The sequence below is a fragment of the Mustelus asterias genome, chromosome 1, assembly GCF_964213995.1.
Source record: "Mustelus asterias chromosome 1, sMusAst1.hap1.1, whole genome shotgun sequence".
Taxonomy (NCBI): domain Eukaryota; kingdom Metazoa; phylum Chordata; class Chondrichthyes; order Carcharhiniformes; family Triakidae; genus Mustelus; species Mustelus asterias.
The window spans coordinates 187,486,442-187,507,305 of record NC_135801.1 but is presented as its reverse complement, the minus strand read 5'-3'; the positions used below and the strand labels follow the sequence as shown (position 1 = coordinate 187,507,305).

Genomic DNA, 20,864 nt, shown 5'->3' with positions numbered 1-20,864 from the left:
TCTGTCTGCAGTTTGTTTTTAGGTCATGTTTAGGCTTTGAGCCAGCAGCAGCAATATGAAGCCGCAGTGACCAAACTGTGTTATTGGATTTGCACTAATATTGGGTTTTCATTTACTGTGTGTTACTGAATCTTTTCTGTCAGTTGTAGTGCAGAAGCCTGCTTAAGTCCCTCTACCTTTCATCATAACAAGTGTTCCCAATGGCGGGGGAGTCCAAACTAGGGGTCATAATTTGAGGATAAAACTTAGAACTGAGGTGAGGAGAAATTTCCTCACCCAGAGGGTGGTGAATATGGAGAGGCGATGGCCCAGTGGTATTACCGCTAGACTATTAAGCCAGAAACTCGGCTAATGTTCTGGGGATCCGGATTCGAATCCCGCCATGGAAGATGTCGGAATTTGAATTCAATAAAATATGTCTGGTATTAAGAATCCACTGATGACCATGAAACCATTGTCGAATGTTGTAAAAACCCACCTGGTTCACGAATGTCCTTTAGGGAAGGAAATCTGCCATCCTTAGCTGGTCTGGCCTATATGTGACTCCAGAGGCACAACAATGTGGTTGACTCTCAACTGCCCTCGGGCAACTAGGGTTGGGCAATAAATGCTGGCCAGCCACTGACGCCCATATCCCACGCATGAATTAAAAACAAACCACAGAGTAGTTGAGGCCAAAACGTTGTGTGATTTCAAGAAGAAATTAGATGTAGCTCTAGGCATTAAAGGGATCAAAGGATATGGGGGGGAAGGGGGATCAGGATATTGAATTTGATGATCAGCCATGATAAAAATGAATGGTGGCGCAGGCTCGAAGGGCCGAATGGCCTACTCCTGCTTCTAGTTTCTACGTCGCAGTCCACCTTGATCAGTATCCTACCTCATGACAATCATACACTGAGTATGTGGGAGCGATGGAGTTGGCACATTGCACTGTGCAATACTAACACACAGTGCCGCTTTTATTTGCCTCCACTTTGGTATATTTGTTGCCTCAGCTGTGTCACCAGAGGGATTAGGCAGGGCCCATATCATAGAACATAGAACAGTATAGCACAGTACAGGCCCTTCGTCCCACGATGTTGTGCCGAGTTTTGTCCGAAACCAAGATCAAGCTATCCCACTCCCAAACATTCTGGTGTGCTCCATTTGCCTATCCAATAACCGCTTGAAAGTTCCTAAAGTGTCTGACTCCACTATCACATCAGGCAGTCCATTCCACACCCCAACCACTCTCTGAGTAAAGAACCTACCTCGGACATCCCTCCTATATCTCCCACCATGAACCTTATAGTTATGCCCCCTAGTAACAGCTACATCCACCCGAGGAAATAGTCTCTGAACGTTCACTCTATCTATCCCCCTCATCATCTTATAAACCTCTATTAAGTCGCCTCTCATCCTCCTCTGCTCTAAAGAGAAAAGCCCTTGCTCCCTCAACCTTTTCTCATAAGACCTACCCTCCAAACCAGACAGCATCCTGGTAAATCTCCTCTGCACTCTCTTCAATGCTTCCACATCCTCCTTATAGTGAAGTGACCAGAACTACACACACTGTTCCAAATATGGTCTCACCAAGGTCCTGTACAGTTGCAGCATAACCCCACGGCTCTTAAACTCCAACCCCCTGTTATTAAATGCTAACACACCATAGGCCACCTTCATGGCTCTATCCACTTGAGTGGCAACCTTCAGAGATCTGTGGATATGAACCCCAAGATCTCTCTGTTCCTCCACATTCCTCAGAACCCTGCCATTGACCCTGTAATCCGCATTCAAATTTGTCCTAACAAAATGAATCACCTCGCACTTATCAAGGTTAAACTCCATCTGCCATTTTTCGGCTCAGCTCTGCATCCTATCAATGTCTCTTTGCAGGCTACAACAGCCCTCCACTTCATCCACTACGCCACCAATCTTGGTGTCATCAGCAAATTTACTGACCCACCCTTCAGCCCCCTCCTCCCAAGTCATTGATAAAAGTCACAAATGGCAGACGACCCAGCACTGATCCCAGTGGTACACCGTTGGTAACTGGTCTCCAGTCTGAAAATTTTCCATCCACCACCACCCTCTGTCTTCCATGAGATAGCCAGTTACTTATCCAATTGGCCAAATTTCCCTCTATCCCACACCTCCTTACTTTCTTCATGAGCCGACCATGGGGAACCTTATCAAACGCCTTGCTAAAATCCATGTATACAACATCAACTGCTCTACCTTCATCTACACACTTAGTTACCTCCTCAAAGAATTCAATCAAATTTGTGAGGCAAGACTTACCCTTCACGAATCCGTGTTGACTATCCCGGATTAAGCTGCATCTTTCCAAATGGTCATAAATCCTATCCCTCAGGACCTTTTCCATTAACTTACCGACCATCGAAGTAAGACTAACCGGCCTATAATTACCAGGGTCATTCCTATTTCCTTTCTTGAACAGAGGAACAACATTCGCCACTCTCCAGTCCTCTGGCACCATCCCCGTGGACAGTGAGGACCCAAAGATCAAAGCCAAGGGCTCTGCAATCTCATCCCTTCTCCACCCCCCCCCCACCCCCCCCAAAGAATCCTAGGATATATCCCATCTGGCCCAGGGGACTTATCGACCCTCAGGTTTTTCAAAATTGCTAATACATCTTCCCTCAGAACATCTACCTCCTCCAGCCTATCAGTCTGTATCACACCCTCATCCTCAAAAACATGGCCCCTCTCCTTGGTGAACACTGAAGAAAAGTATTCATTCATCGCCTCTCCTATCTCTTCTGACTCCATGCACAAGTTCCCACTACTATCCTTGACCGACCCTAACCTCGCCCTCGTCATTCTTTTATTTCTGAATAAAAAGCCTTGGGGTTTTCCTTGATCCGATCTGCCAAGGACTTCTCATGCCCCCTCCTAGCTTTCCTAAGCCCTTTTTTTAGCTCATTCCTTGCTACCTTGTAACCTTCAAGCGACCCAACTGAACCTTGTTTTCTCATCCTTACATACGCTTATCATGCCTCGAGGGATGATGTGAAACTCTGCAAAGGAATTAATCACGATTCTTCTAGTTCTGGTGCTTGGTGATGACTTGGACCAGGTGATGTGTGCCCAAGATGTTCAGAGGGAAGAAATAATTTTGAGGGGGGTGAGTCGATAAATATCTTCTCTCAAAAATGGAATCACAGCTTTTCAGTTGGTAAAAGAAAGTTGCTTTCAATTAACAGTTGAATAGCGCTTAAAGTAAATAGAATCATTAGCTGTTAAATATTCAATAAGATGCAAACACATGCAGCAGTTGAAATCATGTTGTAAGTTTTAAAAGCAAAGATTGAGTCATTTATTAACATTTCATGAAATGCCGTGAGACCCTGCAGCATGTTGTAGACAAGCGGAATTGACGGAGGGCGGTTTTATTCATTTTGCTGAGCAAGATTTTTGGGAGAGATCCTGTTTTTGGTCAGGCTTGAGTCTGGTCAGGATCATGTAGAAACACATGTATGGGGTGTCGTATGAGGGACGGTTGAGGACTCTGTGCCTGTACTCATTGAAGTTTAGAAGGATGAAGGAAACTTATTGAAACTTACAGGATACTGCGAGGCCTGGATAGAGTGGACATGGAGAGGATGTTTCCAGTAGTAGGAAAAACTCGAATCAGAGGGCACAGCCTCAGGCTAAAGGGACGATCCTTTAAAACAGAGATGAGGAGGAATTTCTTCAGCCAGAGAGTGGTGAATCTGTGGAACTCTTTGCCGCAGAAGGCTATGGAAGCCGGGTCATTGAGAGTCTTTAAGACAGAGATAGATAGGTTCTTGATTAATAAAGGAATCGGAGATTATGGAGAAATGGCAGGAGAATGGGGATGAGAAAAAAAACAGCCATGATTGAATGGTGGAGCAGACTCGATGGGCCGAGTGGCCTAATTCTGTTCCTATGTTTTATGGTCTTATGGAGAGTTACAAGGTTGGTTGTGTTATATAGTTGTGTTCTGGTGACATCATAGAGTGACCCAAGCTCGAGTCGATGGTAATCCGACCACACAGATTTGTTTCAATCCATGATCATGTTTCAGTGATCTTTCAGAATGTCAGTTTCTTGTTCTATTTTATTTTTAAAACCTGTTCTCCATCTCCCTGTCACATGTCTTATGCACATGACTGAGATCAGCTGCTGACCTTCATTAGTTTCACTCAGGTCAGACCCATCTGGTATTTCCTCCAAATCAATATTGTAGAAAATATTGAGGGAGTACGGTAGCATAATGTTCCCACCTCACTCCCCTCACGACTTCAGCATACCCAAGTTGTGATCTGGTCGAACCACAATTGCAGGCAAACTGCTAAAAGGTTTTGGCATTATGTTGTGAAGAGCGTTCTACACGGGAATGCAGTTTAATCTTCCGGGTAGGATAACAGTCATTCAAGTCAAAGTTGAATGTAGGACCATAGGTTTCTATTGGAAGGGTGAGATAGATGGCCAGGTTGTGCGGTTGTGTAGTCATGTTGCATTTAGGAATGTGCCACAGAGGGAATAAAAAGGCTTGCACACAAACAATGTCCTCTTTAAGATGCACTCATGGCTATTAGTCAGTCTTAAAGTGTCCGTGAAGTGCAACAAGCCGGCTACGCACGGCAAAGGAAAATTAGAGCAAACGTTACTCGAAGGCATTCACATTCTCAGGACTCTGGCCTCAACTCTTAAATTTTAAATGCTTTTAGAATGCGACTGTTTGAGGTCCAGTTGGTTCCTTCGTACATGTCAAACTCACAGAGCACTGGTGAGAAGCCCAAGAACCAACATATCAGCCAAAACCTTTCTGCCAGTACCCTAACTCGTTCACCCACCGCCTTTGTGCTGACTCGCTTACTTTGGCTCCCATTCCATTAATATTTTGATTTTTAAAATTCTCATTGCTGCTTTCAAACCCTTCCATTCTCTATCTTTGTAACTAAGGCCTTACAATCCTCTGTTTTCTGGGTTCCTTCCTTTCTGACGCTGCACATCCTGATTTTCATCGCTCCGCCATTAGTATTTGTGCCTTCAAAAGCCGCAGCCCTAAGCTACAGAATTTCCCCTCGGTCTTCCTGCTTCTCCACACATTTTATCTTTTAGTAATTATGGTGAAACCTTTTGAACTTTGCTGTTGATTTCACATGCCCTTAATCTGTGAATGGGAGTGTTTATTCTTTTCTTTCATTTATTTGTCTGGTGCTTATCTTGAGATCCTCTTGTCTTCAATTTATCTACTAATGGAAGTCATTTATCTGCATTCAGCATGCTTGTTTTATCATTTGATTAATTCTGGCAAATTGCCCATTAATTATTACAGTTGAACAAAATATAAAGCCCAATGCTGCTTCAACCTTTAACAGCACAGTAATGAGGAACCCAAAATTATCAGTTATTTTCCACATGAACGAAGCTTTACATAGTCGTCATGACCTCTTTTTTTCTTTTGTATTCCATCTCTCTCGCTCCAAATCTCATTTGCCTTTTTTGTGGTTTTTAAAAATTCTTTTCACCAGTTAATGCTTTATGCATTTGCATGCATTAATCCCTTTGAAGGTCCACTGCATTAGATATAGCACGGAAGGAGGGTGTTCGACCCATGATGCCTGTGCTGGCTCTTTGAAATAAATATCTGTCCATTCCCTTTTCCAAGAACCCTACACAATGTTCTCCTTCCTGTACTCAACATTGAGAATCTATTCAAACGTTTTGAGATCTATGAGGAGAATAATGATAGATTTCAAGAGGACTTTGATATGCTGGTGAAACGGGCAGATATCGTGGCTGTCATTTGCAGGGGGTGGCACGGTGGCATAGTGGTTAGCACTGCTGCCTCACAGCTCCAGGGACCTGGGTTCGATTCCCAGCTTGGGTAACTGTCTGTGTGGAGTTTGCACATTCTCCTCGTGTCTGCGTGGGTTTCCTCCGTGTGCTCTGGTTTCCTTCCACAGTCCAAAGATGTGCAGGTTAGGTGCATTGGCTATGGTAAATTGTCCCTTAGTCTCCTGGGATGCGTAGGTTAGAGGGCTTAGCGGGATAAATATGTGGGGTTGCGGGGATAGGGCCTGGATGGGACTGTTGTCAGTGCAGACACGATGGGTCGAATGGCCTCCTTCTGCACTGTAGGGTTTCTATGATTTCTATGATTCTAGATCAGATTTAATGCTGAGAAGCATGAAGTGTTAAGTTTTGGTAGGAAGGATGAGAATATCACATCGTTAGAGATGAATTATACTGGAATTTAAAACTGGAAGAATGGAGAATCTTTCTTCACAATATTTTGAGGAGAAAGAGGAAGCTTGCCAAACATAGAGGTGAGACAACATTCAAGCTGGGCTGATCAGTGGCAAGTGACATTCTCACCACAAGTGCTAGTACTATTTCCAACTAGAGAGAATCTAACCATCTCCCCTTGACATTCAATGGCATTACCACCAATGAATCCCCAGTTATCGATCCCCTGGGTGTCAGGAGTATGATAGAGTACCTTCCACTTGCCTGGATGAGTGCAACTCCAACAACACTCCAGAAGCTCGATGCTATCAATGACCAAGCAGCCCGCTTGATCTGCACCTCTTCCACCACGCTAAACATCCACTCCTTCCACCTCTAACACACAGTGACACAATGTGTACTATTTGATTTATTATTGCCACATGTATTAACATACAGTGAGAAGTATTGTTTCTTGCATGCTATACAGACAAAGCATACTGTTCGTAGAGAAGGAAACGAGAGAGTGCAGAATGTAGTGTCACAGTCATAGCTAGGGTGTAGAGAAAGATCAACTTAATGCAAGATAAGTTCATTCAAAAGTCTGACAGCAGCAGGGAAGAAGCTGTTCTTGAGTCGGTTGGCACGTGTCCTCGGATTTTTGTATCTTTTTCCCAATGAAAGAAGGTGGAAGAGAGAATGCCCAGGATGTGTGGGGTCCTTAATTATGCTGGCTGCTTTGCCGAGGCCGCGGGAAGTGTAGACAGAGTCAATGGATGGGAGGCTGGTTTGCATGATGGATTGGGCTACATCCATGACCGTTTGTAGTTCCTTGCGGTCTTGGGCAGAGCAGGAGCCATACCAAACTGTGATACAACCGGAAGGAATGCTTTCTATGGTGCATCTGTAAATGTTGGTGAGAGTTGTAGCTGACATGCCAAATTTCCTTAGTCTTCTGAGAAACTAGAGGCATTGGTGGTCTTTATTAACTATAGTGTCGGCATGGGGGGACCAGGACAGGTTGTTGGTGATCTGGGCACCTAAAAAGTTGAAGCTCTCGACCCTTTCTACTTCGACCCCTATAAAGTGCACTGCAGCAACTCACCAAGGCTCCTTCGACAGCGCCGTCCAGACTCATGAGCCCTGCCACCGTGTAGATGCATTGAAATGCCAATACCTGAAAGTTCCCCTCCAAGCCACACAGCATCCTCATTTGAAACAATATCGCCTTTCCTTTTATTGCTTTCCTTCCTGTCGCTGGGTCAAAATCTTGGATCTCTGTTCCTAACAGTGCTGTGGATATACCGAAACCACATGGACTGCAGCAGATTAAGAAGGCAGTTCACCACCGCCTTCTCATGGGAAATTAGGGATAGGCAACAAATGCTGGTCATGCCAGCAATGCCCATGTCGGTGAAAGATTTTTAAAGAAATTGTGACAACAGGAAGTTTGTTAGAAAAACAGTGCTTGCAAATATATTTTTCACATATCGTTTCAATGCCAATCTTTGGGGTACTGCACTAATGACTGCCTATCAGTCTGATAAACATTTATTGTAGATCTTTGGAGTATATCTTTTGTAATTCTTTCAATCCATGCTGCCACTTGTTCTGCACAGTCCCTAATTTCGTCAATCGATTTCTTTACACTCGCACTTCATGAAATCCTTTTTAGAAATCCAAATGAACTTCATTTAGCCTTGTTCTCTTCCTTCTATGCTGTATAAGTTTCACTTCACAATCGGTATTGATGGTTTAGATGGTTAATTTGCTGGTGCTGTTATAAGATTAACCAATTGGTAGTTTCCTGGCTTAACCTTTTCCTCATTTTTGAACAGAAATGTCACATTTGCCGCGTTCCAGTCCTTTGGCATAGCTTCTGTGCACTGAATTGTGATAAAATCATGGTCAGGCCCTCTGCTACCTCTTCACTAACCTCCTTTGATATCCCAGCATGGTAATCTGGACACTTGCCAATGTTTTTACACTCAGCCTCTCAAAATCTTTCCTCCTTAATCATAGAGTCATAGACTTTTACAGCATGGAAACAGGCCCTTTGGTCCAACTTGTCCACGCCGCCCCCTTTTTTTTTTTAACCCCTAAGCTTGTCCCAGTTGCCCACGTTTGGCCCATATCCCTTTATACCCATCTTACCCATGTAACTGTCTAAACGCTTTTTAAAAGACAAGATTGTACCCGCCTCTACTACTGCCTCTGGCAGCTCGTTCCAGACACTCGCCACCCTCTGTGTGAACAAATTGTCCCTCTGGATCCTTTTGTATCTCTCCCCTCTCACCTTAAACCTGTGCCCTCGAGTTTTAGACTTCCCTACCTTAGGGAAAAGGTATTGACTAACTAGCTGATATATGCCCCTCATTATTTTATAGACCTCTATAAGGTCACCCTTAAGCCTCTTACGCTCCAGAGAAAGAAGTCCCAGTCTATCCAGCCTCTTGTAACTCAAATTCTCATATTTCCTAGTCAATTTCTGTTTTCCACATCCACAAGCCTCTGTAAATATTTGGGGTACTGCAGGAACTGTCTGTCAGTCTGAGAAACATTTATTGTAATCCTTTGGTGTATATCTTTTGCCATTCTTTCTATCCATGCTGCCTCTTTTACTTGTACTGCATAGGTCCTAATTTTGTATGCTTTCTCTTGACTTTCTCTGAAGACTTGCTGAATGAACATAGAACATTACAGCGCAGTACAGGCCCTTTGGCCCTCAATGTTGCGCCGACCAGTGAAACCAATCTAAAGCCCATCTAACCTACACTATTCCAATATCATCCATATGTTTATCCAATAACCATTTGAATGCTCTTAATGTTGACGAGTCCACTACTGCTGCAGGCAGGGCATTCCACGCCCTTACTACTCTCTGAGTAAAGAACCTACCTCTGACATCTATCCTATATCTATCACCCCTCAATTTAAAGCTATGTCCCCTCGTGCTAGCCATCACCATCCGAGGAAAAAGACTCTCACTATCCACCCTATCTAATCCTCTGATCATCTTGTATGCCTCTATTAAGTCACCTCTTAACCTTCTTCTCTCTAATGAAAACAACCTCAAGCCCCTCAGCCTTTCCTCATACGATTTTCCCACCATACCAGGCAACATCCTGGTAAATCTCCTCTGCACCCTTTCCAACACTTCCACATCCTTCCTATAATGCAGCAACCAGAACTGTACGCAATACTCCAAATGCGGCCGCACCAGAGTTTTGTACAGTTGCAACATGACCTCCTGGCTCCGAAACTCAATCCCTCTACCAATAAAAGCTAACACACTGTACGCCTTCTTAACAACCCTATCAACCTGGGTGCCAACTTTCAGGGATCTATGCACATGGACACCCAGATCCCTCTGTTCATCCACACTACCAAGTATCTTACCATTAGCCCAGTACAGAATGAAAGTCGTCTTTCTCTGTGTGTAGTTTGTAAGGATCCAATCTTAAATAAATGTGGTCAGTCTCAAACTAATTTTCATTGGATAACGAATGACATATAAAACTGACAAAATTCTGCTCCAAGATGGGAACCTTCATTCAGACATCCTGAATATGGGACCTGGAAAAGTGAGAAGTCATTTGATTCCCCTCGCCCACACCAAGTCATAAAGCAAGATTAATTTTATTATTATGTTATTATTAAGGAGTGGCATGGTGGCACAATGGTTAGCATTACTGCCTCACAGCGCCAGGGACCTGGGTTCGATTCCAGCCTTGGGTGATTGTTTGTGTGGAGTTTGTATGTTCTCCCCGTGTCTGCATGGGTTTCCTCTAACATTCCAAAGATGTGCGGGTCAGGTTTTTTGGCCATGCTAAATTGCCCCTTAGTGTCATGGGGGCTAGCAGGGTAAATATGTGGGGTGATGGGAGTAGGGCTCGAATGGGATTGTTGTCAGTGCAGGATCGATGGGCCAAGTGGCCTCCTGCACTGTAGTGATTCTGTGATTCTACTCTACTCTATATTATTGCAGTGTCTGATTGTTACATGATCAAGTTAGTGTTTGTCGCATTTTCTCTCCTCATTTTTTTCAGAGAAATAGTCATTTTACTGCTGGTTACCTGAAGGAATCAGGAATAATTAGCAATAAAAGGTGCTTGTATAAAAATCTGGCTCATATTGTTCTTCCACTTTAGATTTCCCAATGGTGTGCAGAATATGCCCTCTCAGTTCAGTACCAACATGGCATGGTGGTGTGCACCCAGCCCCACAGTCTATCCGCTATGTGTTTGGCGCAACGTGTGGCTGATGAACTGGACTTGAATGTGGGTCATGAGATTGGATACCGTGTCCCTTATGAAGACTGCTGCACAACGGAAACTATTCTCAGGTCAGTTTTGCATGCAGGTGAATCTTCAGTGAATTTTCAGTTCTTTATTGCTGGTTATGAAAGATGTCATTTGCTCTCAATGCCACAGAGCTAAGCTCTGAGAAAAGGCCGACTAAATAATATCACAATTAAATAATCTCCAAGTACTTCAGACACTAGATTACCTTTGGAGTGTATTGGTTTGTATAAAGACTCCACCTAATTTTACACTAAGCCATACAAGACATTTCTCACATTTCTTCAATGCCTTTCATGGCCTATGGATGCCCCCGAAGTGTGTAGCTGTCAATTAAGTACTTTGAAGTGTAGTCACTATTATAGTGTAGTGAGGTGATTCATTTTGGTAGGACTAATTTAAATGTGGATTACAGGGTCAAAGGTAGTGTTCTGAAGACTGTGGAGGAACAGAGAGATCTTGGGGTCCATATCCACAGATCTCTAAAGGTTGCCAGTCAAGTGGATAGAGCTGTGAAGAAGGCCTATAGTGTGTTAGCTTTTATTAACAGGGGGTTGGAGTTTAAGAGCCGTGGGGTTATGCTGCAACTGTACAGGACCTTGGTGAGACCACATTTGGAATATTGTGTGCAGCTCTGGTCACCTCACTATAAGAGGTGACCACAGTCCAAAGATGTGCGGGTTAGGTTGATTGGCCATGCTAAAATTGCCCCTTAGTGTCCTGGGATGTGTAGATTAAAGGGATTAGCGGGTAAGATATGTAGGGATATGGGGGTCGGGCCTGGGTGGGATTGTGGTCGGTGCAGACTCGATGGGCCGAATGGCCTCTTTCTGTACTGTAGGGTTTCTATGATTCCTATGATGAAGAAGGATGTGGAAGCGCTGGAAAGAGTGCAGAGGAGATTTACCAGGATGCTGCCTGGTTTGGAGGGTAGGTCTTATGAGGAAAGGTTGAGGGAGCTCGGGCTGTTCTCCCTGGAGCGGAGGAGGCTGTGGGGAGACTTAATAGAGGTTTATAAAATGATGAAGGGGATAGATAGTGAACGTTCAAAGACTATTTCCTTGGGTGGATGGAGCTATTACAAGGGGGCATAACTATAGGGTTCATGGTGGGAGATACAGGAAGGATATCAGAGGTAGGTTCTTTACGCAGAGAGTGGTTGGGGTGTGGAATGGACTGCCTGCAGTGATAGTGGAGTCAGACACTTTAGGAACATTTAAGCGGTTATTGGATAGGCATATGGAGCACACCAGGATGATAGGGAGTGGGATAGCTTGATCTTGGTTTCAGATAAAGCTCGGCACAACATTGTGGGCCGAAGGGCCTGTACTGTGCTTTACTGTTCTAAGTTCTATGTAAGATCTCCCCTCATTTTTTTGAATTCCAATGAGTATAGTCCCAGTCTACTCAGTCTCTCCTCATAAGCCAAACCTCAACTCTGGAATCAATCTAGTGAATCTCCTCTGCACCCCCTCCAGTGCCAGTATATCCTTTCTCAAGTAAGGAGACCAAAACTGTACCATTACTCCAGGTATGGCCTCACCAGCACCCTATACAGCTGCAACATAACCTCGCTATTTTTAAACTCCATCCCTCGAGCAATGAAGGACAAAATTCTATTTGCTTCTTAATTACCTGATGCAATATAATGTGGTGGCAAAAACAGAAAGGAAGATTATTATCTGAGTAGTGGCAGTTTAGGAAAAGGGGAAGTGCAATGTGACCTGGGTTTCATGGTCTAACAGTTGCTGAAGGTTGGCATGCAGGTACAGCAGGCGGTGAGGAAAGCTCATTGCATGCTGGCCTTCATAGCAAGAGGATTTGAGTCTCGAGTAAGGATGTCTTGCTGCAGTTATACGGGGCTTGGTGGTGCCATATCTTAAGTATTGTGTGCAGTTTTGTTCTCCTAGTTTGAGGGAGGACATTCTTGCTATTGAGAGAGTCCAGCGAAGGTTCACCAACTGATTCCTAGAATGGCAGGACTGACATATGAAGGGAGACTGGATCGACTGAGCTTGTATTCACTGGAATTTAGAAGAATGAGCGGGGATCTCGTAGAAGCATATAAAATCCTGATAGGACTGGACAGGCTAAATGTAGGAAGAGTGTTCCCGATGTTGGGGAAGTGCAGAACTAGGGGTCACAATCTAAGAATAAAGGGTAAACCATTCATGACTGAGGTGAGGAAGAACTTCTTCGCTCAGAGAGTTATGAACCTGTGGAATTCTCTACCACAGAAAGCTGTTGGGGCCAGTTCGTTCGATATGTTCAAGAGGGAGTTGGACGTGGCCCTTGTGGCTAAAGGGATCAAGGTGTATGGAGAGAAAGCAGGAGCGGAATACTGAAAGTGCATGATCATATTGAATGATGGTACGGGCTTGAAGGGCCAAATGGCCTACTCCTGCACCTATTTTCTCTGTTTCTGTTATAATTTAAACATTATACAATATGATGTCGTCATGTATGTTGAGCACATCAGTTGATAGACGACTAGGTGATAAAATACATAAATTGTGCATGTTATATAGATTATTATGTAGAGTTCCAGGTGTATGTTATGCAGTTATAATACACGTGATAAGATATAACAAGCAGTAAAAGCAAAGATGAGGCTGTTTATTAGTATTCACTGTTTGCTAAGATGAGGTCATTTGTGCCGTGATAGTCACATGATTGAAGTTATATAATTGAAACTGTGCTGGAACTGAAATATGGAAATGTTTTAATTGGTTGCAAAACAAAGGATCAGCCTCCCATTTAGTGTGTTCGTACATGTTAAGCATTCATTTTATAAACCCCTGCCATTACTATTCTAAACCCATATTAACCAATCAGGATTAATATGAATGTTTGAATCTTTCTGTGTCATAACCTTCAATTGTGAAATTGGCTTCAAATCTTAGTGTGAACTCTGTCTCAGGACACACCCTACCTGTGTCCTTGGGCACTGTGCTTTGAATCAATTCCACTTGGCTGCTTGCGGTTACAGTAGAAGAACCATTTAGAGATTGTAATGTCATGAGGTTTTAATTAATTTCTCCCTTGAGATTTTATTTAATTCCATCCTCTTTAGAGTTGGATTTTTCTCTATTAGTGAAAGAATTCTTCGGAAGGAGTCTGCTAACTTTGAATGGTTTTAAACGGCATGAGGTTCCATTCGCAGTCAAATAGAGGTGTGCGCTGCTTTGTCAGTTTGCCAATATTTTGTACTCACAGGGATTTCTTGGATCGGTTTGCATGTAATTTTAATTGAATCCCTGAGATCCAGTAGAAAACAATACTGCTTAAAAGACCGAGCACAACAGGGAAAAACACACAAACAAGTTTCAACTTTATCTTTCAGAACCTAGTCGGTTCCCTTCCTTCTATTTTTGGTTCTTTTGATTTTTTTTTTATCTCTCATGACTAGAAATCCGAAAGATTGTATATAGGGCACAAATGGTCATTCTGGTCCCGAATCACAGAAATGTACCAGTGCAGAAGGAGGCCATTTAGCTCATTGTCTGCACCGGCTCTCCAAACGAGCATCATAATGTAGTGCCATTCCCCGTGCCTTTTCCTGTACCCTTGCATGTTGTTTCCATTCAAATAATCATCTAGTATCCTCTTCAGTGGCTCAATTGAACCTACCTGCAGTATAATTTGGATAAGTGTGAGGTTATTCACTTTGGAAGCAAAAACAAGAAGGCAGATTACTACCTGAATGGCTGTAAATTGGGAGAGGGGCGTGTGCAGTGGGACCTGGGTGTCCTTGTGCACCACTCGCTGAAGGTAAGCATGCAGGTGCAGCAGGCAGTAAAGAAGGCAAATGGCATGTTGGCCTTCATTGCGAGAAGTTTCGAGTACAGTAGCAACTGTGTGTTGCAACTATACAGGGCCTTGGTGAGGTCACGTGGAGTATTGTGTGCAGTTTTGGTCTCCTTTTTCTGAGGAAGGATGTTCTAGCTCTCGAGGGAGTACAGCGAAGGTTTACCAGGCTGATTCTGGGGATGGCGGGACTGTTGCATGAAGAGAGATTGACTAGGTTAGGATTGTTTTCGCTGGAATTCAGACAAATGAGGGGGGATCTCAGAGATACTTGGAAAATTCTAACAGGCCTAGACAGGGTAGATGCAGGGAGGATATTCCCGATGGTCGGGGAGTCCAGCGCCAGGGATCACAGTCTGAGGATTCAGGGTAGACCATTTAGGATGGAGGTAAGGAGACATTTCTTCACCCAAAAGGTGGTGAGCCTGTGGAATTCATTACCACAGGAAGTAGTTGATGCCAAAACATTGAATGTATTCAAGAGGCGGCTGGAAATAGGACTTGGGGAAATGGGATCAAAGATTATAGGGAAAAAGCAGAATTAGGCTATTGAGTTGGAGATCAGCCATGATCGTAATGAATGGTGGAGCAGGCTCGAAGGGCCAAATGGCCTCCTCTCCTATGTTTCTATGTTTACCTCCACCACACTTCCAGACAGTGCATTCCAGACTCGAACCATTTTTGTGAAAATGTTTTTTCTTGCATCACATTTGCTTCTTTTGCAAATCACTTTAAAACTGTGTACTTTCATTCTTGATCTTTTTACAAATAGAACATAGGACATAGAAAAGCTACAGCACAAACAGGCTCTTCGGCCCACAAGTTGCGTCGAACATGTCCCTACCTACCAGGCTTACCTATAACCCTCTATCTTACTAACTTCCATGAACTTATCCAAAAGTCTCTTAAAAGACCCTATCAAATCCACCTCCACCACCACTACCGGCAGCCGATTCCACGCACCCACCACCCTCGGAGTGAAAAACTTACCCCTAACATCTCCTCTGTACCTACTCCCAAGCACCCTAAACCTGTGACCTCTTGTGGCAATCATTTCAGCCCTGGGTAAAAGCCTCTGAGAATCCACTCTTATCAATACCCCTCAACATCTTATACACCTCTATCAGGTCACCTCTCAACCTTCGCTTCTCCAAGGAGAAAAGACCTAGCTCTCTCAACCTATCCTCATAAGGCATGCCACCTAATCCAGGCAACATCCTTGTAAACCTCCTCTGCACCCTTTCTTTGGCTTCCACATCCTTTCTGTAATGTGGCGACCAGAACTGGGCACAGTACTCCAGGTGGGGTCTGACCAGGGTCCTATACAGCTGCAGCATTATCTCCCGATTTCTAAGCTCAATTCCTCTATTGATGAAGGCCAATATTCCATATGCCCTCTTAACCACAGCCTCGACCTGCGACGCTGCTTTGAGTGCCCTATGAACCTGGACTCCAAGATCCTTCTGATCTTCCACACTGCCAAGCGTCTTACCTTTAATATTATATTCTTTCATCCTGTTCGACCTGCCAAAATGAACCACCACACACTTATCTGGGTTGAAGTCCATCTGCCACTTCTCCGCCCAGTCTTGCATCTTATCTATGTCTCGTTGCAACTGCTGACATCCCTCTACACTATCCACAACCCCACCAACCTTTGTGTCATCAGCAAACTTGCCAACCCATCCTTCCACTTCCTCATCCAGGTCATTTATGAAAATCACAAAGAGCAAGGGTCCCAGAACAGATCCCTGGGGCACTCTACTGGTGACCGACCTCCATGCTAAAAAAGACCCATCTACAACCACTCTTTGCCTTCTGTGGGCAAGCCAGTTCTGAATCCACAAGGCAATGTCCCCTTGTATCCCATGCCCCTTCACTTTCTCAATAAGCCTTGCATGGGGCATCTTATCAAATGCCTTGCTGAAATCCATATAAACTACATCTACCGCTCTTCCCTCGTCTGTGTGTCCAGTTACATCTTCAAAAAATTCAATTAGGCTTGTAAGGCATGATCTGCCTTGGGCAAAGCCATGCTGGCTATTTCTGATCATACTATTCCTCTCCAGATGTTTATAAATCCTGCCTCTCAGGATCTTCTCCATCAACTTACCAACCACTGAGGTTAGACTCTCTGGTCTATAATTTCCGGGCTATCTGTTCTCCCTTTCTTGAATAACGGAACCACATCCGCAATCCGCCAATCCTCTGGAACCTCTCCCGTCTCCATTGATGACGCAAAGATCATCGCCAGAGGCTCAGCAATCTCTTCCCTCGCCTCCCACAGTAACCTGGGGAACATCCCATCCGGTCCCGGCGATTTATCTAACTTGATGCTTTTCAAAAGCTCCAACACATCCTCTTTCCTAATGTCCACATGCTCAATCTTCTCAGTCCACTGCAGGTCTGCACTGCAACTACCAAGATCCTTTTCCACTGTGAATACTGAAGTAAAGTATTCATTGAGTGCCTCTGCTATTTCTGCCGATTCTATACAGACTTTCCCACCGTCACATTTGATAGGTCCTACTCCTTCACATCTTGTCTTATCTTGCTCTTAACATACTTGTAGAATGCCTTGGGGTTTTCCTTTGTCCTGTCTGCCAAGGCCTTCTCATGACCCCTTCTTGCTCTTCTAATTTCCCTCTTAAGTTCCTTCCCACGAGTCATAGAACATAGAACAGTACAGCACAGAACAGGCCCTTCGGCCCACGATGTTGTGCCGAGCTTTATCTGAAACCAAGATCAAGCTATCCCACTCCCTATCATCCTGGTGTGCTCCATGTGCCTATCCAATAACCGCTTAAATGTTCCTAAAGTGTCTGACTCCACTATCACTGCAGGCAGTCCATTCCACACCCCAACCACTCTCTGCGTAAAGAACCTACCTCTGATATCCTTCCTGTATCTCCCACCACGAACCCTATAGTTATGCCCCCTTGTAATAGCTCCATCCACCCGAGGAAATAGTCTTTGAATGTTCACTCTATCTATCCCCTTCATCATTTTATAAACCTCTATTAAGTCTCCCCTCAGCCTCCTCTGCTCCAGAGAGAACAGCCCTAGCTCCCGCAACCTTTCCTCATAAGACCTACCCTCCAAACCAGGCAGCATCCTGGTAAATCTCCTCTGCACTCTTTCCAGTGCTTCCACATCCTTCCTATAGTGAGGTGACCAGAACTGCACACAATACTCCAAATGTGGTCTCACCAAGGTCCTGTACAGTTGCAGCATAACCCCACGGCTCTTAAACTCCAACCCCCTGTTAATAAAAGCTAACACACTATAGGCCTTCTTCACAGCTCTATCCACTTGAGTGGCAACCTTTAGAGATCTGTGGATTTGGACCCCAAGATCTCTCTGTTCCTCCACAGTCTTCAGAACCCTACCTTTGACCCTGTAATCCACATTTAAATTAGTCCTACCAAAATGAATCACCTCACATTTATCAGGGTTAAACTCCATTTGCCATTTTTCAGCCCAGCCTTGCATCCTATCTATGTCTCTTTGCAGCCTACAACAGCCCTCCACCTCATCCACTACTCCACCAATCTTGGTGTCATCAGCAAATTTACTGATCCACCCTTCAGCCCCCTCCTCTAAGTCATTAATAAAAATCACAAAGAGCAGAGGACCAAGCACTGATCCCTGCGGCACTCCGCTAGCAACCTGCCTCCAATCCGAAAATTTTCCATCCACCATCACCCTCTGTCTTCGATCAGACAGCCAGTTACCTATCCAATCGGCCAACTTTCCCTCTATCCCACACCTCCTCACTTTCATCATAAGCTGACCATGGGGGACCTTATCAAACGCCTTACTAAAATCCATGTATATGACATCAACTGCCCTACCTTCATCAACACACTTAGTTACCTCCTCAAAAAATTCTATCAAATTTGTGAGGCACGACTTGCCCTTCACGAATCCATGCTGACTATCCCGGATTAATCCGCATCTTTCTAAATGGTCGTAAATCCCATCTCTAAGGACCTTTTCCATCAATTTACCAACCACCGAAGTAAGACTAACCAGTCTATAATTACCAGGGTCATTTCTATTCCCTTTCTTAAACAGAGGAACAACATTCGCCATTCTCCAGTCCTCTGGCACCATCCCCGTGGACAGCGACGACCCAAAGATCAAAGCCCAAAGGCTCTGCAATCTCATCCCTTGCCTCCCAAAGAATCCTAGGATACATTTCATCAGGCCCAGGGGACTTATCAACCTTCAGTTTATTCAAAACTGCCAGGACATCCTCCCTCCGAACATCCGAACAGAGTCGTATACTCTTCTAGATTTCTAACATTACCTAGCTCCCTGAACCTTTTGTAGGCTTTTCTTCTTGACTAAATTCGTTGCAGCTTTCGTGCACCATGGTTCCTGTAACCTACCATAACTCCCCTGTCTCATTGGAATGTTGCTGTGCAGAGCTCCAGACAAATTTTCCTTGAAGATTTGCCACATTTCTTCTGTACAGTTCCCTGTGAAAACCTCCTTCCAATTTATGCCTCTAATTTCCTGCCTAATAGCCTCATAATTGCCCTTACTCCAAATAAACACTTTCCTAGCTTGACTGATCCTATCTCGCTCCAATGCTAATATAAAGGAGATAGAGTTATGATCACTATCCCCAAAATGCTCTCCCACTGAGAGATCTGACACCTGCCCAGGTTCATTCCCTAATACCAAATCAAGTACAGCCTCTCCTCTTGCAGGCTTATCCACATACTGTGTCAGGAAGCCCTCCTGAACACACCTAACAAACTCCTCCCCATCTAAACCCCTTACCCTAGCGATATTCCAATCGATATTTGGGAAATTAAAATCTCCCATCACAACCACTCTGTTATTATCACATCTCTCCAGGATCTGCTTCCCAATCTGCTCCTCTACATCCCTGCTACTATTGGGCGGCCTATAGAAAACGCCCAGTAAAGTTATTGACCCCTTCCTGTTGCGAACCTCCACCCACAGAGATTCCGTAGACAATCCCTCTGTGGCGTCCATCTTTTCTACAGCCGTGACACTATCCCTGATCAACAGTGCCACCCCCCCACCTCTTTTGCTTCCTTCCCTGTCCCTCCTGAAACATCTGAAACCTGGCACTTGAAGTATCCAGTCCTGTCCCTGAGATAACCAAGTCTCTGTAATGGCCACCACATCACACTTTCAAGTAGTGATCCACGCTCTAAGCTCATCCATTTTGTTCACTACACTCCTTGCGTTAAAATAAACACATCTCAACCCTTCGGTCTCAGCGCTCCCCTTCTCCGTCACCTGCGTATCCTCCCTCTCACACTGTCTACAAGCCCCTTTTATTTTTAAGCAAACCTCCTAAATGGGAACAGTTCGTCCCTATCTTCTCTGTCTAGCTCCCTCCCTAGAACCATTCTTGTAAACCACTTCTGCTTTCTCCAATGCATTCACATTCTTCCTATAGTGTGGTGCCCAGAAGTGTACACAATATTCCAGCTGAGGTCTAACTAGTGTTTTGTACAAGTTCAGCCTAACTTGCTTGCACATGTACTCTTTGTTCTTATTAATGAAGCCCCGATTACGATATGCTTTATTAACTGCTCTCTCCATCTATCCTCCCACCTTTAACTAATGCATGTATACATCCAAGCCTCTCTGCTCCTGCACTTTTACCCCTTTTTTTATACTGTCACTCCATGTTCTTCCTACTAACTGCATCACCTCACACTTGCCTGCATTGAGCTTCGTCTGCCCATTTTACCAACTTGTCTGCGTCCTTATGAAGTTCTCCACTGTCCTCTTCACAGTTTACAGTACTTTCAAGTTTTGTATCGTCCGCAAACTTTGAAATTGCCCTCGGCACACCAGAATCCAGATCATTTAATATGTATAGAGAAAAGCAAGGATCCCAATACCTCTATACCACCACCATTTATTCCATGATTATTTCTATGCTAATCAGCTGTCTGTTTTGACGTGAAATAAACTGATGCGGAGTTTACCAAGTCTGCTTGACTGCATGGAAAAAAAAAACATCTTTCCCTTCACTGCCATATCAAGTTGAGCCTTGAAAATAGTAGGAACACCCCAACAGGAGTGTTTGGCACTGAGGCACATAAAGATATTAGGGACAGGTGATCAGAAGGTGGTCAGATATAAGTTTCAACTTTGAGTTTGTGAGTCAGTCATAGCTCACTCAGTTGGTTGCCTCTGAATCGGTTGCCTCTGTTGCCTCTGAATCGGAAGTTAATGGATTCAAGTCCCATGCCAGGACTTGATCTGCGATGATGTATTGCAGTACTGAGGGAGTCCAGTTTTTCAAGTACTTTAGTTGTTATTGTTGATTACTGACTTTGATATATCAGTAGTAATATTTGAATCAGTTCTTTGCTCAACTGAGTCAGTGTTCCATGATAAGTTTTTATTCGCGAGACAAAGTTCGAATTGCAACATCCATACCTTCCATCTTCTTCTTTTTCTCCATCTTACTTTCAAGTACAAAAATCTCATTGCTCTTTTCACAATGAAGTTCTAACAGTTCTACACTGTCCTCAGTGTTTCTAACAGTTCGTT

The 20,864-nt window shown here is 44.2% G+C and overlaps 1 protein-coding gene across 4 annotated transcripts in view; it reads left to right on the top strand.

The window, feature by feature from the left end:
• dqx1 (DEAQ box RNA-dependent ATPase 1) overlaps positions 1-20,864 on the top strand; it is a 133,486-nt gene that overhangs the window by 18,573 nt on the left and 94,049 nt on the right. For all 4 annotated transcript variants that reach the window (XM_078224307.1, XM_078224293.1, XM_078224313.1 and 1 more), the window contains exon 3: positions 10,356-10,549. In XM_078224307.1, coding sequence (XP_078080433.1) covers positions 10,356-10,549 — 194 coding nt within the window. The remainder of the gene's footprint in view (positions 1-10,355; positions 10,550-20,864) is intronic.